This window comes from Suillus subalutaceus, assembly GCF_016647625.1.
Source record: "Suillus subalutaceus strain FC151 chromosome Unknown DFJ58scaffold_104, whole genome shotgun sequence".
Taxonomy (NCBI): Eukaryota; Fungi; Basidiomycota; class Agaricomycetes; order Boletales; family Suillaceae; genus Suillus; species Suillus subalutaceus.
The window spans coordinates 89,609-114,809 of NW_024540353.1; the positions used below are offsets into that span (position 1 = coordinate 89,609).

Here is a 25,201-nt window from a genome sequence, read left to right on the forward strand (position 1 = left end):
GAACCACTTTTTTGACCGACGGCATGACAAAGCATCCTAACTTGTCTAATTTTAATTTCAGGTCAAATAAAACTCAGCGGCAATGGAAACATTAATATGAGTCCGAAAAAAAAACAATGGACATAATTCAAGAGGTTAAACGATACAACAAGGGCGTTTAGCGCAGTGGTAGCGCGTATGCTTTGCATTAAGCATCCAATTTGTATAAGGTCCAGGGTTCAATCCCCTGAACGTCCAACTTTTTCCTGTCGCATTTTTGACACTTGTCTAGATTTCTGCTTGATCTGCATCAAACTTGAACAGCAACCTCATGTGATCATTTTTTCGACATCCATCCATCCAAATGACACGACTTCGGGACAGAATGGCGTGAGCATGTCAGCTCGTCACAACTGTGGGATTCGCCAGTGTGATGGTTCTAGTATTGACAGCCGAAGTGCGGCAAGTAGGTGGTCCAAGCTAACTATGGCACGTTCAGTGACAAGCTCACACCATATTATAAAATTTCGAGAATTCGGAAAAAAACACGGAGCCCGCAAATGTACACGCGGTCCGCCGACGCTGGCTGTGTTACCGAATACTTACAAAGTTATTACAAACACACGCGGCGATCTGACACTGGAGTTGATGCGGCCGCGGCAGCCACGAGGAACCACCAAGGGTCGGTGAACTTCCGCATGTATCACGTCCTTCTCGCGAGGCGCCATGGAATGTTGCGGTAATTCCCTCATTGGCAGTGCCGTAGTGACATTTCGACGTTCTTGTTGTCCGCCCTAAACGCACGATCATCATGTGTTCAAGGTCCATTCCTATCAGTAGGGCGTTGACCATGCGTGCTTCGAGTATATCGCGTCCGGTTCATGTATCGCATCTGGGTCACATGTGTTCATCGCCCTATGCATGTCCCCACCCAATGACACCTCATTACACTATCGCGATCACAATCATGGCATGAAGTAATGATTTTAGGCTGACCGATGTGCATGGCGTCCTCGATGCGTCTAGGCCCGACAATGCGTTGGACACGTGTTGAACTGTAGGCTTCGACAACAGTGTGTTTACGATCTACAAAACCACTATAGTACACGAAACCTAGACAGCAGCAACCTCCGACTCGACGTCAGCATGGGTGGATGTATCAGTTACTTTACTTCCAGACGCAAGAAGCTCCCGGATCCAGAGGCAGGCCGGGTTGAGGCTGAGCTACCAAAACTTGGACAGACTCCAGAGCCAGAAACATTGCGCCCAGAGTCGGAGGAGCCCAAGACTATCTACATAGCGTGCGTGACCATCACCGATATGTCGGGCGGTGATTAACCCGCCCCACAGTGTAATGGGCGCCACAGGCAGTGGCAAGACAACGGTCCGACATTCCCTGTGCTCCAGTCATCAATGCTGATAAATATTTGAATAGTTCATCAACATCGCATCTGGCTCGAATTTGCGAGTTGGTATGGGGCTTGAGAGCTGTACAAACGAAGTACAGATGTCCCAATCATTCATGCTGGACGGAAAGAGTGTCGTTCTCATCGATACGCCTGGCTTTGATGATACGACGAAGAGCGACACAGACGTGCTGAAGATGATTGCTGCTTACATGCAGACTATGTTCGTACCCACCAGATCATCTGGGTAACCTAGCGCACTGACACGTTGACCTCCAGGTACAAGCAGGGAAATCTCCTGTCTGGTGTCATCTACATGCACCGAATCTCCGATATCAGAGTCGGAGGTACATCAAGACGTGATTTCACCATGTTTCAAGAGTTGTGTGGTAAAGACGCATACAAGAACGTTCTCATGGTCACGAACATGTGGGGCGACGTAGTAAACGAGGACACCCTGGCGCGGGAAAAAGAACTGCGGGAAAAGGACATATTCTTCAAACCAATCCTCGACAACGGCGCTCTTCTCCTACGCCACATGAATGATCAAGAAAGTGCACACAAGCTCATTCATAATCTGACTGGCATAGACCCCGTAGTCTTACGCATCCAAAGCGAACTCGCAGCAGGGAATGACATCACGCAGACAGGCGCTTATGCACAGCTTAACCGCGAACTTATGGAGCAGGCGGAGAAGAACCGTCAAGAGCTGGAGAAGTTGAGAGTGGAATTGGAAGAAGCCGCTCAGGCGCAAGATGAGGAGACGCGAATGGAGCTCCAAGAGGAGGCGGAGAAGATGGAGGCGGAGCTTTTACGCGTGCAAAACGAGGCTACGACGTTGGCATCCGAATATCAAGCAGAACTTCGGAAAATAGAAGAGCAACTCCACGCGCGTGCTGTATGACTGGCGCAATTGAGTTGTCTTGGCGATCGTTTGGCTGACAATACGGATAATCCTGACTCACTTTCTGTAGCATAGTATGGACTGCGGTTACGTTAAAATGATACCCATATGCATCGCTGTGTAAGTTACGGAAAAAACCCTGATCAGCATCAGATTCCTGAAGCTGTGGCACTATTTCAAACGTTTAACGTTTAACAATGTTAAAGGGCAGTCACAGAGACGCCAGTCGAGAATGGATTCACATTGCGCTCAGCGAGGACGAAGCGAGGCTGCTCCTAAGCCAGGCTAACACACCGAGATTTATTCAGTGGTGATCACGTTTAAGTTAAGTAAGGCTCCAAACAACGAGTTAGGGCTCAACATTTCGTTAGGCACGTTAGGGGCTGCGCCTCGTGAAGGCCATGCCGCCGCAAGTGGGTGCTGAATCGATAAGGCCGCAGGCATATTTAAACACCCGCATTCCTTACATTAACCAAAGTGCCTACACAACGTATTGCCAGTCTCAGTATACAACTATACCTCCTCTTGCATTCGATATCCGCTAATTATTGAACTACAACAATGGCGAATCCGAACAGAGAAATCCGGATTGCGTACGTACCTGAAATTCAGTGTCTTCAGGTTCATATATTGACGCTCCTTCTAGCGTCATGGGCGCTACCGGTAGTGGTAAATCCACGGTATGTAAAGTCTGCTTGTTTCGAACCATGCGTTGCTCACTCTTGCCGGGCACAGTTTATCAATAAGGCTAGCGGGTCAAGCCTTCCCGTTGGTCGCGGCCTCGAAAGTTGCACCAGCGAAGTGCGAACTTCACGGCCGTTTGTCGTCAGCGGGCGTGTCGTGACCCTGATCGATACGCCCGGCTTTGATGATACTAGCCGAAGTGACACGGACATTTTGACCATGATCGCCGCATATCTCTCCAAGACGTACGTGATTCCATTGCAATGAGTTTGCTCAAGCTAAGTGTCTGCGTTTCTTCAGCTACGAGCATGGTGCCAGGCTTGCTGGCGTCATCTACATGCACCGCATCTCTGACTTCAGGATGGGTGGCACGTCCAAGCGCAACTTCAAGATCTTCCGTGAGCTTTGCGGAGAGAGCTCGCTTAAAAACGTTATCATCGTGACCAACATGTGGTCAGAGGTGAAACGTGAGATTGGCGAAGCTAGAGAGGCTGAACTTGCGAGTAAGGACAAATTCTTTAAGCCCGTGCTTGAGAAGGGCGCTCGGATGCTCCGTCACGATGGCACCCTCGAGTCCGCACATACCACCCTTCGTTATCTCATTAACAACCAAGCCGCTACACTCCGCATCCAGCAGGAAATCGTCAACGAGCACAAGTCCATCGAAATGACTGCTGCGGGCGCTGAGCTCAGGCGCGCCCTCGGCGAGCAAGCGGATAACCACAAAGAGGAGATCCGTAATCTCAGAGCAGAGATGGAAACCGCTATGCGCGCCAAAGACGAGGAGACGCGGAGAGAGCTTCAGGAAGAGCTCGAGAAGAAGCAGGAGGAATGCTTGCGCATCGAGCAAAACTCTCAGCGCATGGCTGCCGAGTTCGCTGCTGAGCGCGCACGCCTTGAGGCTATGATCCTGCAGATGGAAGCCGAGCAGCAGAAGCAACTCCAGACGATGGAGAGCCTTCAAGGCGAGGTCTCCAAAGTCTTGACTGAGAAAGAGGAACAGGAAACTCTGCATGCTCAAAGGAAGAGCGAGATTCTTGCTGCCAAGCAGGCAGAGGACAAACGGCGCGCTCGCGAGTTGGAAGAAGAACGCAAGGCAAGAGTGCTGGCGGAAGAAAGTCACCAGAAGCACCTCCAAAGTCTGCTGGACGATATGGAGAAGACTCGCATCGCAAAAGAGATTGCCGATATTGCTCACGCCGAAGAAGTCAAGCGAGAGCGGGACAGGCTGGCAGCACTAGAGGCTGAGCATCAACGACAGAAGTCCGCCATGGAAGCCGCGGAAAGGGAACGTGCTCGAGAGGAAGCGGAACGAGTACGTTTGCAAGAAGAATTTGCGCAGAGAGAGAAAGAATTGGAGGAAGTCAAGGCGTCCCACGCAGAAAAAGAGGCCGAGAGTGTCGCAGCGAAGCAGGCGGTCGAAAGTGCCCGAATCCGTCTCCTTGAACATCAACAACTAGCACAACAGCACGAAGAAGAGCTTGCTCAACTGCAGCGGGAGATGGAAGAGGCGCATGCCGCCCGAGAGCGCGAAGCTGCGTTGGCTAGGCAGGCTGAAGAAGATGCACGCGTACAACTGCTCGCAGAAAAGCATGAAGCCAAACTTCGCGAGGAAGAAGCTCACAGGAAACGACTCGAAGACGAGCTCCTGCGTGCTCGGTTGGAGATGGAAGAGGCTGCAAAAGCCGAAGAGATACGCAAGCAGGAGGAGGCCGCCGCTGCCAAGAAAGTTGAAGAAGAAACCCAGTTGCGTCTCGTGGAGCTACAAAAGTTGGCCAAGCATCGCGAGGAAGAACAACGGAAGGCAGCGGAGCAAGAAGTCGCACGAGCACGCAAAGAACTGGAGGAGGCGCATGCAAAGGCAGAACGCGAAGCCGCTGCTGCCAAGGAGGCACAAGAATTAGAGCGCGCCAGACTTCTTGAAGAACAGAAGAAACGGGAAGAGGAGCACCGAAGGCAAATGGAGGAAGAACTTGCTCGGCTGAGACAGCTAGTTGCTCAATCGGAAGAGCAGAGCGCAAGTCTAGCAGAACAAGCACGTCAGAAAGAAGTAACAGAAAAGAAGAAGAGTCAGCAACTCGAGGACGAACTGACGAAGGCACGCGAGCGGGCTCGGGTGGCAAAGCTAGACTACGAAAAAAGATTGACTGACGTCGAGGAGCAAAGTTCGCTCGAACATAACTTGCCCCAGCCAGGTATTCTGATGCCGAATTTGCCATTCGTGGTATGGAAAGCAGCCTTGACGTGGTGGGGAACGACGAAAAGAAGATGAGGAAGTGAGCCTCAATTAGCGCTTTACGATTGACCAGCGCTGGTCCTTAACCTATTGAACTTATGCATCATGTACGACAGAGTACTAGTTTTTTTTCCCTTACCTTGTCGCAGTATTTATTCACTTGCAGTCCTGGAATGTTTAGCAGTATCTGGCCACGGCAATGATCTGCAGATGACAAGTGCACGCTGTCACTACTGTTGGCATCATGATGTGTTGCCGCCGTGTTTGTTCATTACCAAGGTCTGGAAAATCGGGACCCGGCGGGTAAACGACTGTTTTCCTTCTATTGGTTCACCTAGGAGAGAATACTTTGACATCGGTTCTCGACGCTGCCTCGTAGTCCGCGGGTGGCCAGTCAGTTGGTGCGTGAACTGCTTTGGGGCTTTCAATGCCAAGAGTCGAGACTTCGACAAGCTAGATCCGCCGATATTCAGTTAGAGGACTCATGATCATACGTTCTGGATACTTAGCGTTGGGAGAACGTTCAGCCCAAGTTGCAGTTCCAGTTTGAAACACGGAGTCCTATTTGTATACTAATATGCATTACATATAAGTTACGGCCCGACACCCGTCGGCCTCGCTAAACCCAGAAATCATTGGCCAGAGAACACTCTCTTGCCATTTCGAGCTGCTCATCAGTGTGACAAACTAGCATCCTCTTTTTCCCGTCACCGCTCCCGATATCCACAATGATACCTTCATCATCATTCACTTGGCTATTCTTCGCCTCGTCGATCCCCGCGAACCCGAGGCACGCGGCAGCTTCTCCGACAGCACGTCTCAACTCGGCGCTTCGTTCTCCCACGCCTCCTGCAAAAACCAGAGCATCAACATCTCCGTGGAGAGCGAGATGGTAGGCCCCGGCAAAATGGAGTATGCGATCTAACATGATGCGGAATGCAAGCGTATTCGGGTCTGCGGTGCGAGTCATTGTGGCATCAGAAAGTGTACTCGTATCTGCATTCTCCGTGATCTCTTTGAAGTCGGCCGTACCGGTGAGTGCTTTCCAACCTGACTTGAAGTTAAGGATGTCCTCGGCCTGCCAAGAATGAGCGCTTGAGCTTCCATTTCGCAAACGAAAGAAAATCATCGAACTTCTGTCACTTTAACTTCCTTTGAAATGCTAGGGTCGTGGCTCATACGCGCTGGAGACCGACTGGTGTAGTGGAAAATTAGGCTTGCGTCTATATCACCAGCGCGCGTGGCTCCAGGTAGTCCACTGAGTGGGGTCAAACCCATGCTTGTATCGATGGACTGGCCATTGCGGATAGCGCATATGGAAGCACCCGAACCGATATGAAGAGCGATTATGTTTAGAGTATCTGGAGCCTGAGGAGGTCACAAGGTCACAATCAAACAACAAGATACCAGATACCTTGTTAAGATGCGCGGCCACTGCCCGCAAGATGAACGCGTCTAGAAAAATACAGCGTCAACGACGTTTTAGCGAGGACAGATGAGTGCATACAGCTTAAACCATGGAAACCATATTTCTTCAACCCCCTCTCTTGCGCTACTTGCTGATTGATCGCATAAGTAGCTACATGAGTCGGAAGATCTTTGTGGAATGTACTATCAAAAAATGCGATGGATTTCGCGTGCGGAAGCGCCCTAATGGCTGACTTAATGACGGAAAGAGCGGATCCATTGTGTCTACAGACTTCGTAACGAGGAACTGAATACAAGTCGGGAGAGGACGTACAAAGGAGCAAGGTCAGATAGTCTTTTGATGTGGTGATAGGATTCTTCAGATATTATGACAGGGCTTATGTAGTCGCCACCATGCACCACACGATGTGCAATGTGCTTAATGTCCATTGGGTCGACGCTCGCTTCTTCCTTGAGGCGATCCAGGAAGTGCGTAAATGCCGACGCATGATTATGGATTGAGTCGACTACTTCGTTCAACGACCTGTGTTGAGGTGCGACAAAACTGAACTTAAACTTGGTCGGAGGGGCAAATATGGATGATGTAGACGAGGATAGGAGTAATGCTGGATTTGCAGCATCATCCGTAGTACGGCGGAAGAGTGAAATTTTGAGCGACGACGAGCCAGCATTCACGGCCAGCACAAGCGACATGGTAGTATTAATTGTAAGTAACTCTGGTAGTCTACAGTAGTACTTGCAGTACTCCTGACGTATAAGCTGACCTACATATGGCACGTGACCGCGTTTCCCAGTCCTACGAACATGAACCAATTTGAACCCGTCGAGCCACCACCCAGACGCCGCATATGTTTTTGTTTCAGCTTTTAGTATCATCAGCGCGCCAATTTTTTTGATGGAGCAAATTAATTTACGTATCAAGTGTGCCTTTCCGCAGCCTTCCCGACATCTACTCCACTCGTAATCTTCATCCCAGCGTGCGTTCCTCAAGAATACCCATCCGACACCTTGCTGATAAGCCTATCTTTTGGCTGACTTGGCTTGGTCTCCCTATGGACCCCTTGCATCTCTGAAACCCAAGCACCATCTGCGTCTTAAGCATACAATCCTGACGCCAGACAGCACAACGCAGCCCGTCGTTGACTTTGTTTCCAGCTTTCGGTATCCTTCAATTGGATCGTCGTGGCATTCTGATATTACGATTCAACCTGTAGTTGATTCCATTTTACTCCTTCAATAGGTCTAGACACGCATGTTTTCAAGTTGTAGCTTCTATTAATCAACCGTTTTTACTTTGCTCTCCGTGATTCCTCTTCTCCTTGCTCCCAGAATCGATTTCATTAAAAATTATTTAATTTTCGGATGCACCTCGCCCGAGGATCCCACGTCCGCAACTTGCAACGTTATTCGGACAGAGATACTGGAGAACTACTCTTGAGAAAGTCATTTCTTCAGATCGGATTCTTCCCCCTTTACTACCGTTGACTATGCAATGGATCTGACTCTTGCGCTCTTTTTGCCAAATTACGAATAACTCTGACGACACAGTGAATTTTCATACCGGAACTTACGCGTGCGGTTCGAATGGTCACGGCTCCAACTTGAAGCACTTTCATTTGAATATCAATTTTAAGTACCGGTTGCCAATGGGGTTTTTGCCAGAGTCCAATTTGACTGGCCGAGTTTGGCATCGTGCGTTACACCGCTATGCTACAATAGTAGTACTAGAACTCATCCAGCGATGCCTGAGGGATTATGCGGCTTTTCGAAGGTTCGTTTGGGGTGGATTCACAATCTACAAGAACGTCGTCATGAGTGCCTACAAGTGTTACCGGTCTACCGCTGAGCCGACTACTGATTACCGCAGCTCCTCGAGGTTCAATCAAATAGTAAAATCAAGTATATTTGTCTGCTTTACATACTTCAAATCAAGTTCTTACGTTCGGGTTGAAATTCGGTGCTCAACGCTTGTCCGAGGCTCCGCAGTGATCATTGGCAACTTCTGTCAACTTCCGGCTGCTCCGAACATCATCATCCCTCAAGGGGATGCCCTGGGATGCCCCGGCCGGTGTTCAAACAGGTCAGGGCCCTTGACTCACAATTCACAGAGAAATCTATATCCTTTTGCAGTCTTTGCCTGCACCTGATTTCCATTCCGTTGCTTCTCCGAGGAACAACATCCTTATACACTTCTCCCGGTGCCGTGAAACCAGATTTGCTTCCCAGATCTCATTCTCCTGGCCAAGTCACTGCGGGTCCAAACGCCTTCGAAGGTTACCGCAGCGCACGGAATTGATCGATATCTCTTGCCAAGCGATAACACAAAATTAGCTCCATCGCTAATGGTCTTTATTTGTGAAGTCAGCAACTCATGATCGAGTAGATTGAATGAAATACATATAACTCTTTCTGCTCGCGTCGGTGCCCGACACTATTGTCTTATTGGCCATTGGTGGATACCTCGAAAGCTCCCATGTGCTTTCAGTTATTTTTATTTTGATGGATGATCTACTGATTTGTGAGGGATTCTGAATTTCTGAGATGCGGAGATAGAAATATTTTGTCTCGGTGCTTCCTCATCCGGTGTTATGATTTTTATATTGGGACACTTGAATGCAACCGGTGGGCCTGACGAGTCTGATCCATGACGCCGGATGTGACGCCCTGAACATCCTTCAGATTCCTGATGCAAATTGATGACTTCGATCGGCTCCTAAACAAATACAATACGATCACAAAAGAACTGGTCACTGGATAGATACATCCGTGATAACGAGATTAGATGGATGCATGATCAATAACTAAGCGCTGTAAGATAACCATCGCGTCTGTGCAACTCTCAGGCCGTTCAAGCAGTTAGATTCCGTGGAGATAAGACAACCCGCAAGCTCCCCTTCGTGGAAACAAAATAATCCTTCAAGTCGCGTTCCCAGGACTCTGGGTCGTATCCCGGAGCAAAGCTGAAGTTTAGTCGGCGCATCATCGCACAAACTACCATGCGCAATTCTTGATACGCGAGTTGCTTGCCAACGCAATGCATGGGACCGAAGGAGAACGGGACAAAAGCCTTGGTGTCATGAATGATTGGGAATTTATCGAGACCCCTTGAATCAAATGATAGGAGCGCCGCGCGCTCTTCAGGTTTGAGCCACCGCTCCGGCCAGAATGTGTCGGGTGACGGGGAAAAGTTGCGAGGATCACGATGAAGGGAATAAGTATGAACGAATGCATTGGTGCCTTCGGGTAAGAAGCTACGGCAAGCCTATGTTAGATTCGCTAGAGTTGGTATGTAAATGAAACTTACTAAGGGCCGACAAACTTGTCGTCACCGCCTCTCGGTACTCCACGCTGACTTCCACTGAGAACTGGCGGGAAGAGCCGTAGAGTTTCGTTACTGAAAACCAGTGTCAGGTGTCAGGATTCGAAAAAAAAAATTTGAGCACGTGCATTACGGCATTGAGGTAACTCATATGAGGGTGATGAACCGTAGAAAGTTGATCTTCGCCAGGAGGGAAAAATCTGTCGACTTCGGCTTGGAGCCGGTAGTACGTCTGAGGATTTCTCAGAAGTGACAAGAACAGAGAGGTCAAGGTGGTTGCTGTGGTATCAGACCCGGCTACTATAGCAAGGACTCCATCAGACGCCACTTCCGCAAAAGTTGGAGGGGAAGTATGACGCTCAAGACCCGCCTCATCAATCTAAGGACTGTCAACAAAACTGAAAACCACGAAAATAGTTAAAATAATTACCAGATAGTGAAAGAGATCTTTAGACAAAGAGCCTGCGGTCCGCCTGAACATAGCGCGTTCTTGACAGAACGTTCTGAATGTCTTGAGGCCCTCCCCAATTCCTGGCAAAATGGCATAGTACTTTCCGAGCCAAGGCACGTGGGACAGAACCAAGGCAGTTCTAGAATGAAAAAGTATTTTAGTCTTTCCTTATTGTAATATTGCCCTTTGCTGTACTCACGGAAGGCCATTTTCCAACAGGTGCCAAGTGTTGTCCTTATCACCGTCACGCAACATCTCTGAGCCTCCGCCAAATCTTGGGAAATCATTAAGTTCGATTAGAAACATCCAAAAACTAAGCGCACTCACGCCATGTCGCTCATGAAGTCAAACCTATGTCATTTAAGTCAGGAACAAACAAGTAGACAAGTAGGGAGGCGCACGTGAAATGATTTACACGCTCAGCGAGGTTGAAGGGTTGTGTCTGTTGCTCGAGAATCGCCACGAATTGTTGGACTCGCTTTGCAAGAATCTCCTCGTAACCTTTCAATGCGGAAACACTGAAAGCCCTATGCCAAGGCTTCCTCCGTCGAGCGTGCTCTACGGGATTCCTTACCGAAATGACTGTTCTGGTGGCTGTTTGCTCAGCCATGCGTCCGTCCCAGTCTGCGTATCTAAATTAGGACCTGGCGCCACATGTTAGAGCACATCAAATCACTGACGAGGTCCTTTAGGCATTCCGTTGCTACCCATCAACGGGACCACAGCATTGACATCTCGTATTGATAGCTCGTTAGGACCTAGACCAAAAAGGTGATTAGATCCAAACAATAAGTATGAAGTTAAGAGGCTATTCACCAATTCTGACGACGTCGCCATACGTTTGGTGCAGTCTTGAGTAGTAAATATGCTGCTTTCCATCACGGGAGACCCATGCCATCCAGAACTTGGAGATGCGGCAAGGGATAGGGCCAGGGTATCTTGCAAGTGGATGCCAAGGGGATAGACGGTACACGGTCACAGAAACAAGAACAGTAGAGTAATACAATATGCAGACACAACTGAATGCATGAGTAAAAGTTGATGCGTTAGGCAAAAACAGGGTCGTAAGGATGGCTGGAACTGCAACGAGCAAGCCTAGGTGGGAGAGCGGAGTAGTGGGCTCATGACGTTTGAATACAAAATGACAAAGCTACCAACGATCATCAGGGTCAGAACGTGATATGATAATACACGGCCACTTACCAAGCCGGCGGCCACCACCACAAGAAAGCTACCTTGCAAGGGCAGCGAAGACATGTTTGCATCGATCGAGTATGTGGGCATTGGGACACATATTGCAAGCCGATATAGGACCTGTATTTAAGAGGCTGGCGAATTTTCGGAAATCGGAATCAAAAGAAGAATTCGACATAATCTAGTAACGCGTATTAGACAAGGGCTAGATGAAGATTTTGACTCGCAGAGATCAACATCTAAACAGAAATGGCGGCATGACAGATGGAAATAGATAACAACCATCCGGTTAGTCGATATGGGCAGATTTGGCCCCACAAGGAGCGGGTGGGAGTTCGTTACTTAGTAGAACGGAACAATCAAATGAATATGGAGTAAGCTAGCCTGTACGACAGGTGCAAATGGGACGTACGGGGCAAAACTCGGTTAGGTCGAACAGTATTAGGCAAGCAAAGCCGCGGTGACGGAAAACGACAAGTGCCGAGAAGGATGTACACTCACCTGAGTGATGTCCGTGGACTTAAGTTAATGTGCAGGGTTTCCAGGTCCTCGCGTGCCTGTCCCACTTTCCTGCTAGGTTGGCACTTCCGGGGGATCGGCATAAGCTGCGGGCTCATTTTGGTCTGAAATGATCACCTCTGCTGCTCAACAAGTGGAAACCAGGGTTGCAGCCTCCTGCCTGTGGTGGTTCATTCACAAACACCGTGACATTTCTACTCTATTGCCTTTTTAGGTCCTTTACGGAATATGCCGCAACTCAACAATTTTATGTACAAATTATGTTTATCTTATAAGAGGCGGGGATGAAAGAGACGTATGTGTGGGTCGTTTGAACTTTGAACTAATGGGCGTCGTTATTTCTAGTCCAACCCGAAATAATACGATCTAACTTGGGCGGCCAAGGTCCGGACCTAGATATGGCCTCTGGATTCGATCTCATGAGCCTATCAACCCGAGGAATAGGCCGCCGAGCGACCAAGTAGTCCAAGAGCCAAGAAATTAACTGACCGGTGACTGCCTCCTGCTATTAATCATCACAGTCACTGAAAAGCAGTGACGTCATCCCTTCTGCATAGAACAGTTGGATTGAGGGTGACACTCAGATCATGACGTGTAATAGAGTGCCAGTATTGCGGATAACAATCTGAGATACACATCGCAAAGTGTTTCCCTCGCCGAAGATTGATATGCCCAAAGTGAGTGCCGAACAGCACGAGATCATGGCCACTTATGCATCATGGCATCAGTGGCAGCTGCAGCCGTGTGAGTTGGGATGGAAACATTTTGTCTCGGCTCCGACGATAGGTCTCGATATCTGGAATGGAAGTCTCAACATAGTGGATGCGGGGGAGGCTTGGAGTGACCCTGTGTGACCATGTATGGAATTGATCGGATACCGATATCATTTCGGCTTATTAACGAGACGCAGTCAGAATGGGAAGCCTGACATATGAAAAAAAAAACACGCACCGCCCCAGATAGCCAAAATTGACTGGCCACGGTTCTGTGCCCTGATCTCCTGGATCAACACAAGCTCCGGAGTGCCACTATGACAAACTAGGATCCCAAAACAGCGGCAGAAACGTAAGAACACGATGTCCAGGACTATGAACAGACGCTCGAGGGAACTTAGTGAGTCTTTTCCTACTAACCAAAATGATGGGAAGATGACTTCCTCAAGCACCCTGACAGATCACCGTGCGGGAATGCGGCGACAGGAACATTATAGCATCAGCGTAATCGCGATTGTTGGTCGAGGTCTGTCTGATAAGTGATAAGTCAGAATAATGAACTACACGAAGCGCTAACCAGCGGCTATGAACGGCCAATAAAAGGCCATGAAGGATGGTCGCTCCATATCACGTCATTCCATTGGGACAGGGTTAAAGTTTCATCACATCTCCTAGATCGTTGCGACGTCGCCGCTTCAACATTCATGTGGGGCCCTGGTCATGGTATATCCTAGATGGATCGTAGGCCTATTTACTTGGTTAGTTTGACAGAGGAATAACGCCGCGCAAAGCGCAGAGAAGAGCCTAGAGTGTTTCAGACACGGGATTGTTTTTGGCAAAAAGTGACCAAAGAATTTCCAACGGCGTCGGGATGTACCACAAAGCTCTCCGAGGAGCCATAGTCATGATACGCGGACAATTCTCGTAAGTGAGGGTCTATCACGACAATCAAATGTTTCCTTTAGAAGAGTGTCAGGTGTTTTGGAGACTAGCCATATTTCCATTTTCATGGGGGTAAATGCGGTCGCAATGGGACGAACCCAATATGACACCGGAAAAAGGTTTCATGTCGCGATGAGGAAGTGAGTCTGAACGTCCGGGGCCGCGGAGTACCCTGGAAAAGCTGCACTGGATGTTTGATATGATCTAGTAAACATTCAGCAATCAAACATTTGTTGGTGAACATACTCTCGGCGAATATCAAAGCCTAAATATACGCCTTTGATGGAGACTGCAACCTGTGCGACTGGGTTCCCTTCGTGAGTGCCGAGCATTGTTCTCCGAATCTCATGAAGTGAGATTGTGGAACGTGTTACATGACATGATGTTGCTGATACGGTTTGACCAACGGGTCTACTTGAATGAACCCTAAAGCAACGGATTTATAGAAGCGAAGATCGTTGCCCGTTAGGGAAAGGTCAGTGCATAACGAGCTAGTCAGATTCAAATCTGGCATGACCTGAATGTAAGGTCACTGCATCCCCGACAGTATCATGATGTGTTTCTCAAGCAAAAAAACAATTCCATCAAAGGCGTAATCACATGTCTCGACCTGGAATTGTGCAGAGTTAAGCCGCTCGATCTGACCACCAAATACCCAGGGGAAATGAGCGATGTCTTCGGACATGGTGCGCAGCCAGTATTTTTGGTGGCTGATCCAGAAGCAGTTCAGGGTGTTCGCTCACCGCGTAACTGTGCCCGAGTAGTGCTATTGACAGCATCAGTTCCAAGTTATTTCTCTTAATTAAGTATACGACTTTACACGATGTTGCGCCGACTCTATTCCACGCCAACCTGCGTTGATGGTGCGGAGACCGCCACACCCTGGAAGGTGAGGAAAAGACGAAATGAAGGGAAGATTGACGATGACTAAAAATGCAGTCAGACCATTCCAGTAAAATCACCACGACTTGGCAGCCAAGCGGTCGTACCTTTGTGTCGCTGTCAGTGCTAGCGAACTTTCTTCTGCTCACGCTCGCGACCTGCGAAAGACTATGTAAGCTCAGAGCTGACATGCCGCGGAAGCAAATGTCAAAGAGTGCTTTACGTCACAAGTCACCGATATTCTCACGATGACATTTCGGTTCACGTACATTCGCCAGTGAGGCCACATCTTGACGACCGTCATCGACCAGTTCACAATGTCCAACATTCTCCGTGTCTTTCCGAAACATGCGCGCTCGTTGTCACGGTCGTCCAAAACCCGTGTTGTCATATTAGGGCGTTCGTTTCACTCGCCCTTTGTGGTGCTCAACTCACCATTGTCATCGAGTTCGAACGTATCGCCAGCGTCGGCGTCATTGTACGAAAAACAACATGACCCCTCTCCTGAACCCCAAATATCATCAGATGGCATGCGCACTTATGTGGTCTCAGAACCAGACCCCGCCAATACCCCTTACGCGGTGCCATCAGGCGCATATTCAACTACAGCGCCTTATGCCAATTTCAAACCCACGGATGCACCCAACCCTGAGGGGAAACATGGTTCAAGCAGTGCGAGCCTTCCTTACCCTGATACAACTCGTGCTATTCCAAGAAATGCAAACGGTGTTGGCGAAAGTGCCTCAGTGAGATATGGAGATGCACCCGGTGAGATGGGTCGCAGAGGGGGAAGCCACGGAGGGCTAGGCTTAATGGATGAATCTGGCACACACAAGGGCGCCGCAGAGCTTCCCGACAGAAATCCGTCCCCGGATTCGGATGTGGCCCTGCGTTGGTCCAAACTAGGCGTAGAGAATGGATGGAAAGAGCGGAAATAGATTGTGGGGTTGTCTGGAGGCGTGCGGAGGAATGTCGCCATTCTGTCAGTCAGGCGGTTGATTGTCAAAGATGAAACGTGTGCAACTGCGTTGACTGTAATTTGATGACTGTACAATAGTGCTATGATTCTGCTGTTTTGTCTTTGGCTGTCTTTGGATGTATATTATTTCTCTTGCGCTCACACCGGGCTGCGGAATATGAATAGCCTTCTTGCTGTGGTTTCCTCGAAGATAAATGTATTTGAGTCAGATGTCGAACGTGCTATAATATCGAAATGCATTCTGATAGGCCGAGTCTAGACAACGTCCTGGACGTTATGAAACACATTAAGCTGGATCTGCGCAAACCAAAAGTAGTCAATATTTATTAATGCCCTCAACTTGGCCTGGTAACAGAAAGCCGCCCCGTGGCTAAGTAGGGCTAATGGATATCCTAAAGGGTCTGTAGATAATACACATGGAAGCAATAAACAGGAGAATATTGAGCCACCACCCAAGACCAGCCACAGGATCAGGCGGAAACTTGAAGACTGTGACGGAATGATTCGAAACGATCGTGAGGGGTATGACGGCGGTGTGACATGGTCGGCCTGCGGAAAGAGGAAAGCAATACGGAATCCCGAGGAGAAGCTAGCAAGATAGATAAGTATGTACGATAGCCATGATTGATAGTTCGTGCGTGTTGTCGTCAGAGTTTCTAATACCTATAAGTGGAGAATTAGCCGAAAATCAGCAGACTGTCCGAATAACTTGCCAATGAAGTCGAAGTGCCGCGGATAGCGACCAGCGCTGCACCATCCAGTGGTGCTTACTATGCCCGGCAGCAAAACAGGCCGGAGAAGAAGCCCTTCCGCTTAGGATGTCTGTCATCATCCACATCATCAACACCATGCCTTTGAGTCTCAAACGCAGTCATTCCACGCATCTGCCCAGCATCGCGAGTTAGAGTCCCTGCAGTTGTGTCCTCTCGCGAGTTGGTCGGGTTTTTGGCAGCGTGGACCTGCGCGCCATAGAGGAACGAATCTGAAGCGTCGTTGCGCCCAACGAGATTATTGCCATTGGTCACATTTGCAGCATGAGTAACTGGTGAATGCCTGCCGTAACCGTTACTTGCCCGGTATCCCGAGGAAGTAGGTGCTGTGGCGTAAGGGTGAGGAGGTGCGAGTCCCGAACTCTCTCGGGGTGTCTGACTCGCGCGCCTGCTAACAGGAGCGATGGGCTGTACACTGACATCAGCACGAGCGCCAGGGTCTCGACTACCATGTCCTTCTCGTGTGCCTGGACGTCTAGTGCTGTTCTTGATGTGAGCGGGAGTGGGCGCGAGGACGAGAGGAGTAGAAGGCGCTGAACCATCTGTAAGTTGTGCCCGCGGGCGACGGCTGTTCTCACGATGACGAGGTGTATGAGGTGTGTTAACAGTGGCATGAGCCTGTGCTAGTAGTGATGCAGGTGTCTGGAAATATTCAGTTACGATATGCTTCCGTGATGAGAAGACATTACATACATTGCTGGCCTCCCAACCTTTGCCATTATTGATCAACATCCAGTCAAAGATGCCATCGTCCTGCTCGCCAATATTCTTCAACACTTTGGTAAAGAGTTCTCGGAGAAAATCGTAGTCGGGAGTTTCCTCAAACCCGAGTTTGCGGACGTAGTTCATGTAGATCGCGAACTCCTCTGAATCAGTAGAGACCGATCAGTAAATCATATTGTCACTTCAGCACATCGACAAACGAAGAGAATAGACGCCGCTGGATGAACTAAAAGAGAACTTACCGGGGAAACCCTCGCACAACTCCGCAATCGGTGTAGTCTGCTTCTTTTCACCGATCTTCTCATACTTCTGCTTATTGGTTGCGGCCCTAAGACCTTGCCAGGGAAGCCCGCCACGCAAGAAGTACATGAATACATGACCTAGCGATTCCAGGTCATCCCGGCGAGATTGCTCACGGCCAAGATGCGTGTTGATCGACATGTACCGGGCAGTGCCTGAAAGGGACTTGCGCTCACGATAAGGAATGTGGACTTTCGTCTTGGGATCTCGGTAGTGCTTCGCCATGCCAAAATCTACCAAAGATAGTCAGTGTGGTATTGGAGACAATCAATAGATGGAGATCTCCGCAAATTCAGGGACACGGGTGCGATCGGGGGAGTGGAAGGACGTAAAAGAGGAACATGGACAACTTGCAAAAGACATACCAATTATGTGGATAGTGTTAGAGGTTTTTGTTCCAGGGACTCCGACGAGAAAATTGTCAGGCTTGATATCACGGTAAATGAGCGACTTGTCGTGGACGGATTGAATGCGAGATATCTAAAAATAAGACATGAACAACTGCAACGGAACGAATCGAGAGACAGAGAGAGAGAATAACTAAACAACATAACAATATCTGCCTAATGCATGGGTATAAACTTACCATCTGCTTTGCGGACATACACACAGTCTTAATGGTAAACTTGCGACCACACATGTCGAAGAGGTCCTCTAAATTGGGACCTAGGAGGTCAATTACTAGGACATTGTGTAGTCCCTCCTGCCCAAAGTGGTGTACTTGGGGAACGCCCACTGATAATAATGACATATTACGGTCGGGCGAGACAAATTACTGACACTAACACATACCTGTACCATTCAGTGTTCTGTATGATCGAAATTCATCCCGTAACTGAGGAGCATCGGACTTTCGAGGTTCCTGGGTAGTACGTCAAAATCAAATCACGATCAGAAGAACCTCACGGCAAACGTACAAATTTGATAGCGACAGGTTGGCTTGTAAGAAGCTTCGTGCCTGTGAAGAGTTGTGGTGAGTCAAAGGAACAAATGGCAAAGAACACCGGTAACAAAAATTTTGCTCAAAGCCGCAGATAAATAATTTCCGTTCTGACGGGATACGCGGAGCTTAGTTGATCTAGTTCCATTGCTACTAAGTAACCATGACCATGATGATCGCCCACCGGCGACCCATGGACCGAAATGCATCCTTCTGCATGAAATTGGCTAGTCGTAAGACGGGCGCTTAGAAGGTCGAGTGACTCTGTTGGTATCGTCCATGCAACTCACAAGCCAAAAAAAAGTTCTGGAAAAGCAGGAAGACCTGAGGTGTACGACACTTACCTTCAAATACAACACCGAATGAACCTTCGCCTATCTTCTTGCCGACACGAAAGTGATTTCCGACGATACCATTTGAAGTGGCAGTTTGAGAGTGGTGCCCCGAAGATGAGGCTATAACGTGAGGGGTCGTCATCTGGATGAAAGGTTAATAATTTTTCAGGCCACCAGTCCAGAAGCGCAGTAGGAAAGTAAAGGATGGACTGGTGTGCTTGGGACAAGGAGCGGATGGAGAGAAAGCACACCAACTAGGCGGACTTTGAATTGCCTTATTTGCACTCGGCCGACACGTTCCTCCCTTACAGCGCCGGTGCGTCTCGGTCCCCGCTTGCTCCCAGGTCATCGTCAACACGTTGCAGCTTACTACTTATACGATCCCAGCTGCAAGCTGCTAGAACTCTTTTAAATTTACATTATACACCTGTCTTGGTCATTGCATCCTTGACTAATAAGCGAACGCTAGTTCGTTCTCGCCATCAGACGATTATTAGTCAGATCAAGTCGTGTAATCCTGCATATCGGTTTTTTAACAGTGCAATGCGCACTCACCAAAGCAATTATTCCAAGGAAAGGCCTGCAAGGGCTATGCGCCAACGGCGGCCATGCTTGCCAGTGCACGATATCGATGGTGTTTCGACCATTGACGTCAAGATTTGTAGGTCATGGAACGCGGTGAATTTTCTCCTGCGCAGCTGCCGTGTCGTTTACCCTCACTTTGGGTACATTTGACATCTGACTTATCAGCTAATCCATGAACAGAACGTCACAGCAACTGCGTGGCCCACCATTGGTCATTGGCTTACCATTTTCGCAATGCGGAGAGCCTTGTGAGCCTTGAATCCCGTTGGGTTCTAGACGAACTACAAATGTACTATGTACATATCAGCTTCCGGGGGCGTTTCAGATAGTGGTGTGCCGTCAGCTTCGCAGATCGAGCTCCACCTCTTCGAACCACGTGTCGGCCCCGTGACTTCTTTTTGAAAGTGTTCCCGCGAAGCATTCAGGACTCGTATACGTTCTTTAATCTACCCGGCCTATCCTCCCGGGTTCCCTGCGTTTCCCTCGATCAAGATACCTGATCATTACAGGCAACTATTCCCCTCTATCCCGTCATTTCTTTTACAGCCTTGTCGTTTGAAATGGTTTTTTAGCACAGCAAATCATGGCGAACTCCGAGGGGATGTCAGAGTAAGTGGTACAGATATCTCAGAAGATCATTCAGAGCCTTGCCGTCGGTACATGGACGTTTTGCGGCATAGGCCATATCCAGTGACTTCTTATCCTTGAAAGCTTGATATAGCACGAACATACGTGATGACTGCTTTACGTGTCGATTTTCTAGACCTACCTAGACCTGCACGCAAATGATCTTTTAAGCGCAATCAAGGGTATTCATTTTCGCGGACACGTCACATACATATCTTATGGCACGTGTGAAGTGCGAAGTCCGAGCTGGCCATATTTTAGGAGAATGCAGTATCTTATGTGCTACCGCATCTCCATGTTTTCCATGGTTGTGAAAGTGGGATGCAAATAGCCCTATCAATGAGTCTGGAAAACTATCATCCTTCACCGTCAACTGTGCACAGGTGCCGAGTAATGGGTTTATCTATATGCCAAGCTAGTGTCATTCTCCGAGGACTATCGCTCTCGATAGGGCGCTATAAGCCACAAGAGGCGGTGACCATATCACAACTATGTCATAGTCCGATCGAAGATTCGAATACTTACATTTAATCGTGATTTATCTCTAACCATAACCGGGAGTGAGTACACAACCAAGCACTGATAGAAGATGATGAACTATATCTACGGGCCATCAAATACCATCATCTGATGTGCCACAGCAACGAGTGGCCACACGCCGTCAGCCCTCACATCTTCTTCGCATGCCTCCTTTTGGCGTAACAAAAAGCTATGTGTCACCGGCCGCTTTGAGACGTGCCCATGATGAATGCCCCCGCAGATGGCAAACATTCCAACGGGGGAACCAAGCCACATGATGTCGTAGTCGATATCTGCTGCCAATCCAGTCAACGGCAAGAGCTGCAAAGGTGGTAGGGAAAGGATGGTTGCGGTTATGTCGAGCCGGGTACGCTTGATAGAGTCAGATGCTTAGGTACCAATGAATATGCGGGCTCGATTGAAAGGTACGATAGATGTCCGGAACGAAAAACTTACGAGGTAATGGGGGTTGCAAGTGGGGCGACCCAGGAGAGAAGCACTTGACTTCTCGATATGAGAAGCACGCGTTGCTAGAATATGCAGAAGCAAGACTGGCACGATCCGAGTCGAATGTTTGGAAGTATCTTTGAAATCGGCCAGCGGCAATACGATAAGATTAAGCTAGTTCCGGTTGCAAATCTCAGGAACATAAAATGGAAACACACCTTTCAAGATATTCCATCGTCATTTTCGACATTTTTTCCTCTTCATCGGGTACTACCACGATCGTCGGAAAGTCGTTCAGAGGCCTGGATGGAGCGGGAACATCCGCAGATGGAAGATCGAGCTCAGGGGTTGCCCGAGATTTAGAGCCACCCGCGGGAGAGGATAATACAGATGGCGATGCCACATTCCTCCGTGGCCGTGGTGGGATAGGGAGTTTTGTGTGGATGAGGATACTATAACAACATCATCAACATCAGTGACCGGAAGTGATACAGCCGACTGAGAGGGGGCTTCGGGTGTGTGGTGAAGGGAAGCATTGCGCTGTTGGGCATTTGCCTGATGTGCAAGTGTGATCGCAGCAGCAAGATCAAGCTCGGCTGGTCGCAATGTGTCTGACCAAACTGGAACCGGGCTCTTCCTATCACAGTATGTCCAATGCCAATCGCTTCACACGATACATATGGCTCACCAGTCGACTATTACGCCATCATCTCTGCCAGGAATCAGAATACAAGTCCATCCAACGCAATTCGACATACCTGATGAGCAACTTCTCCGATTGAAGTTTCAGAGCTTCAATTTCACTTTGACACTTCTTGGACCATGTCCTTCGATGCTGCTTGTACCCAGGATTCGCAGGCAAACAATTCGAGGGAAAGGGGGCAAAGCGCTTTGTCCCGGACATGACCAACTTCCGTTGTGGAGGCGGAGGCGTCGGACTTTGTTCGCGCTTCACCTTTGCACCATTATGATGAATACCGGAAGCCCCGCCCGCTGACATAGATTCATTATCATCATGACGGGAGCGCTTCAGCGTCCTGTGAGCTTCGGAAGTTGACATCTTCGATTATATCCAGGCTTGCGCACTATATCCTTGAGGTTTGTTGCACAAGCTGCTTGCCACCAATACTTTGGGTGTGGACTAGAGGGAAACGATTACTAGGAGTCGAAGTAGTTCTTCCGCATCAGAGACTTCACTCGGAAAACGCCGACAGCGTCACTTGCTTGCACTGCCTCGCCTTTGTGTCATTTCTCCTGGTACTTGCGATGGCTGACTAGAAGAAACAAAGAGATACGATCTGAATTACGCTGGCAGACTTTTGACTGCTACTTACTTTTTATCGAGCCAGGTGAGCTCAAACTTAAGGCTTGAGAGTTATTTTCGTTAAGCTTTTACTAAGTACAGGAAAGGAAATTCTGCTCACACGCATACAAGTTGGAAGTTGGAGTTCGCCACACAGGAACACCGTGACTGCGCGATGCAAGCGACTAAGTCCTAACTAGTAAGCATCTCGATATGTACTGAATTCAAGTTCGCCTGTAACGGACACCTCGGGCGGCAGAGCACAAACTTGCCTTCAAGGGCTGTGACTTGCACAAAGTAGAATGCGTCAACGAGCCGCACACGTTTGCTGGTATCAACGTTCAACATTGAGCAAAAATGGCAGAGAAAGTGCCGACCGTGTGCATCTCCAGGACCCGGATCACCTGCAATCAGCCGGGATTCTATATTAATAGGTGTATTTGATACAGAAGATCTTTTGGCTGCCAGCTCTTTATCCTCTACTACTGCCTCCCTCTGACCTCAACGCCATGGCTAAGAAGGTCACCCTGAGTAGTGTTTCTCTCATCTTCGCGTATGTTGTTTTGTGTTTGTTTTTTTATCTTCAAACTGATCACGATGCTCGAATCCTTTCTCACAGCTGTGGAACGGCTCTGTTCTCTGATGGTATGCACATACGTCTCTCTTAACGTAAATTTGATAATCGTTCGCAGGTTATGCGAACAGTGTCATTGGTTCTGGTGGGTGATGTATTCAACTTGATGAGTCCCCTTTGACCAAAAAATTCAACTGTCTTGCAGTCAATACTAGTGAGCGCCTTTTGCCGTGAAATTCACTGAGGATTGAATGTGAATTACAGTTTTAAAACGCATATACGGCACTGATTCCGACGGCATCACTGGGAATTTCAGCACCACACTCTCCAGCGTCGCCTTCGCAGGTGCGTACATAAGTCTCCTTCGTTGATCTGCAATTAAATCGTCCTAGGCACCGTGGTGGGTATGCTCACCTTTGGCTACCTCTCCGACAAAGTTGGGCGCAAATTCGGTATGGTAAGTAGACGTCAACCCCGATCGAGCAACCCGTAAGTCATACTTTTAAACAGATGTCCGCAACTGGGATCGTCGCACTATTTTCTGGTCTCTCGGCTGCTTCGTCTGGTGCTAACCACAGCCTTGATGGCATGCTTGCTATGCTTATCGCATGTCGGTAAGCATTTGTGCCGGTCCGAGATCATCTGTGCCGCTCATTATCTAACATAGCTTCCTTCTTGGGATTGGCGTTGGCGCTGAATACCCTTGCGGTTCCGTGTCTGCATCTGAACAGTCGGAGGAAGAGGGCATTGCTAAGAACTCGCAACACCGATGGCTGGTGCTCGCAACGAGTGAGCTGACGTGATGAAATGTCTTCATCACCAGTATAAATCTAAATAACGCTGCCCAGACACTATGATTGATAACGGTTTCGTTATTGGAGCATTCGTACCATTGGTACTTTACTGGATGTCCGTGCCGCCATTCATTTCCACATCTTACAATCCATGTCTAACGGTTACTTTTAGATTCGGGGACAACCACCTTAGTGCTGTCTGGCGCCTCTCGCTTGGGCTTGGTGTAGTTCCTGCTGTTGCTGTCTTCTTTTGGCGGCTGCGCATGGAGGAGCCCAATCGCTACAAGCGCGATTCGATGAAGTATGTCCGTATCCCATACGGACTAGTCATTAAAAGATACTGGCGTAGCCTGCTTGGCCTTTCGCTGGCATGGTTCATTTATGACTTCATCACGTATGCTAACAACCATTCCCATGCATTCGGATTAGTTGCTCACATACTTCCAGATACCCAGTATGTTCAGGCACTTATGGGATGCATTATCACTGATTTTTTCTGTAGTTCGGACTTTATTCATCCACAATCACCGATGCGTATGCATTTGCTTTTGTTTTCTTCACATAGAACTTAGCCGTTTTGGCAGCGTTACCGGTGGTAGTTCATCCCTCACCGTCGTCTTTGGTTGGGCTGTCGTGATCAAGTAAGCTTCCCATCCATCCGTGATTCGTGCTCCTATTCAGATGTGTTTCACAGCCTGTTCGACATTCCAGGTTAGTCTACCGGACAACAATTAACTTACAGATCTCACATTTTGTCCGCAGGCACTGTTGTGGGTGCCTTCTGCGTTGATTTTATGGGTCCCAAGGTTACCATGGTAAGTGATATTGAGCACCTGTGAAGTGATTTTTTCTAAATCCCCAATTAGATCTCTGGCCTTCTCGCGCAAGCGCTCTTTGGATTCATCATGAGTGGCCTTTATACCCAGTTGTCACAACACATTGCCGCTTTTGCTGTATGCATCTCTCTCTCATAGATAATTGATGCTGAGTGGCTCATTAGGTGGTGTACGGCATCTTCCTGACCTTCGGCGAGTTTGGTGCGTGGGGTTGCGCAATCATTCTCCGTCTTTTGAACTCTTTTGGCCTAGGTCCCGGAAACTGCCTTGGTGTATTGGCTGCAAAGTCCGGGCCAACTGCTGTGCGTGGTCAGTATTACGGTATTGCAGCTGCTGTTGGAAAAATAGGCGCATTTATTGGAACTTGGGGTACGTATCATGCAGTTTTCGTATGACGGGTGAACTGAGTGTTTTCTTTGTCCGTCCAGTGTTCCCTCTCATGATCACGGATTTTGGTGGCTCAAGTTCAGCTAAAGGAAACACTGGCCCCTTCTGGGTTGGCAGCGGTCTCGCCATCCTAAGCGCAATCATTGTATACTTCTTTGTGAAACCCTTGGACCACGATGGTATGAAGAGGGAGGATGCCGAGGTGCGCGATTGTCCCTCCCGTTGCCCACGACGTTTATACACCTCCCAACGTAGTTCCGGGAATACCTTGAAGCGCACGGTTTCGATGTCTCACTCATGGGTCTTCCCGAAACTGAAACCGTGTCATATGCGGAAGGGAAAGAGACAGATTCAGAGGTCAAGGACACTAACTCAGCCACGAAAGTTTAGCCGTTCGGCGAGCAATCTTGATGATAATTCACGTT

The 25,201-nt window shown here is 48.8% G+C and overlaps 8 protein-coding genes and 1 non-coding gene across 9 annotated transcripts; 5 read left to right on the plus strand and 4 right to left on the minus strand.

The window, feature by feature from the left end:
* The first annotated feature begins 151 nt into the window (after positions 1 to 151).
* DFJ58DRAFT_t119 lies at positions 152 to 237 on the plus strand. Its single transcript has one exon. It is a non-coding gene; the product is annotated as a tRNA-Ala (tRNA).
* Positions 238 to 1,125: 888 nt separating this feature from the next.
* On the plus strand, positions 1,126 to 2,289 carry DFJ58DRAFT_844130 (P-loop containing nucleoside triphosphate hydrolase protein; the record flags this gene model as incomplete). The annotated part of the gene is made up of 4 exons (XM_041393043.1): positions 1,126 to 1,280; positions 1,330 to 1,363; positions 1,415 to 1,608; positions 1,665 to 2,289. 4 exons carry the CDS (start codon positions 1,126 to 1,128, stop codon positions 2,287 to 2,289), a joined length of 1,008 nt encoding a protein of 335 aa, XP_041240580.1.
* Positions 2,290 to 2,745: 456 nt separating this feature from the next.
* On the plus strand, positions 2,746 to 5,245 carry DFJ58DRAFT_915847 (uncharacterized protein; the record flags this gene model as incomplete). Its single annotated transcript, XM_041395453.1, has 4 exons — positions 2,746 to 2,882; positions 2,936 to 2,969; positions 3,025 to 3,218; positions 3,274 to 5,245. The coding sequence occupies exons 1-4, from the start codon at positions 2,851 to 2,853 to the stop codon at positions 5,243 to 5,245; spliced, it is 2,232 nt and encodes a 743-aa protein (XP_041240581.1). The 5' UTR covers positions 2,746 to 2,850.
* Positions 5,246 to 5,855: 610 nt separating this feature from the next.
* Positions 5,856 to 7,330, minus strand: DFJ58DRAFT_687435 (Acetokinase family-domain-containing protein; the record flags this gene model as incomplete). The annotated part of the gene is made up of 5 exons (XM_041383329.1): positions 5,856 to 6,287; positions 6,344 to 6,577; positions 6,624 to 6,664; positions 6,717 to 6,901; positions 6,951 to 7,330. Coding segments are annotated over 5 exons (1,272 nt in total), but the record flags the coding sequence as incomplete, so codon positions are not given.
* Positions 7,331 to 9,485: 2,155 nt separating this feature from the next.
* DFJ58DRAFT_717683 (cytochrome P450) lies at positions 9,486 to 11,664 on the minus strand (the record flags this gene model as incomplete). The annotated part of the gene is made up of 9 exons (XM_041384385.1): positions 9,486 to 9,888; positions 9,942 to 10,031; positions 10,085 to 10,335; positions 10,387 to 10,546; positions 10,607 to 10,681; positions 10,809 to 11,031; positions 11,088 to 11,165; positions 11,224 to 11,557; positions 11,611 to 11,664. The coding sequence occupies 9 exons, from the start codon at positions 11,662 to 11,664 to the stop codon at positions 9,486 to 9,488; spliced, it is 1,668 nt and encodes a 555-aa protein (XP_041240583.1).
* A 3,200-nt stretch (positions 11,665 to 14,864) lies between these two features.
* DFJ58DRAFT_32692 (uncharacterized protein) lies at positions 14,865 to 16,000 on the plus strand. The gene has a single exon (XM_041379877.1). It carries the CDS (start codon positions 14,975 to 14,977, stop codon positions 15,593 to 15,595), a length of 621 nt encoding a protein of 206 aa, XP_041240584.1. The 5' UTR covers positions 14,865 to 14,974; the 3' UTR covers positions 15,596 to 16,000.
* A 406-nt stretch (positions 16,001 to 16,406) lies between these two features.
* On the minus strand, positions 16,407 to 18,846 carry DFJ58DRAFT_731365 (kinase-like domain-containing protein; the record flags this gene model as incomplete). The annotated part of the gene is made up of 8 exons (XM_041386025.1): positions 16,407 to 17,048; positions 17,100 to 17,272; positions 17,330 to 17,662; positions 17,795 to 17,909; positions 18,016 to 18,164; positions 18,222 to 18,291; positions 18,347 to 18,387; positions 18,714 to 18,846. 8 exons carry the CDS (start codon positions 18,844 to 18,846, stop codon positions 16,407 to 16,409), a joined length of 1,656 nt encoding a protein of 551 aa, XP_041240585.1.
* A 1,489-nt stretch (positions 18,847 to 20,335) lies between these two features.
* On the minus strand, positions 20,336 to 21,942 carry DFJ58DRAFT_853354 (uncharacterized protein; the record flags this gene model as incomplete). The annotated part of the gene is made up of 6 exons (XM_041393848.1): positions 20,336 to 20,824; positions 20,892 to 21,019; positions 21,101 to 21,334; positions 21,382 to 21,519; positions 21,571 to 21,594; positions 21,641 to 21,942. The coding sequence occupies 6 exons, from the start codon at positions 21,940 to 21,942 to the stop codon at positions 20,520 to 20,522; spliced, it is 1,131 nt and encodes a 376-aa protein (XP_041240586.1). The 3' UTR covers positions 20,336 to 20,519.
* A 372-nt stretch (positions 21,943 to 22,314) lies between these two features.
* DFJ58DRAFT_32773 (major facilitator superfamily domain-containing protein) lies at positions 22,315 to 25,197 on the plus strand. The gene is made up of 21 exons (XM_041379878.1): positions 22,315 to 22,384; positions 22,445 to 22,738; positions 22,805 to 22,830; positions 22,878 to 22,904; positions 22,965 to 22,973; positions 23,024 to 23,104; positions 23,152 to 23,216; positions 23,270 to 23,373; positions 23,427 to 23,548; positions 23,608 to 23,668; positions 23,726 to 23,947; positions 24,001 to 24,007; positions 24,056 to 24,087; positions 24,138 to 24,194; positions 24,248 to 24,264; positions 24,316 to 24,368; positions 24,420 to 24,506; positions 24,554 to 24,590; positions 24,642 to 24,758; positions 24,818 to 24,978; positions 25,032 to 25,197. Exons 2-21 carry the CDS (start codon positions 22,695 to 22,697, stop codon positions 25,164 to 25,166), a joined length of 1,464 nt encoding a protein of 487 aa, XP_041240587.1. The 5' UTR covers positions 22,315 to 22,384; positions 22,445 to 22,694; the 3' UTR covers positions 25,167 to 25,197.
* Positions 25,198 to 25,201: the final 4 nt, after the last annotated feature.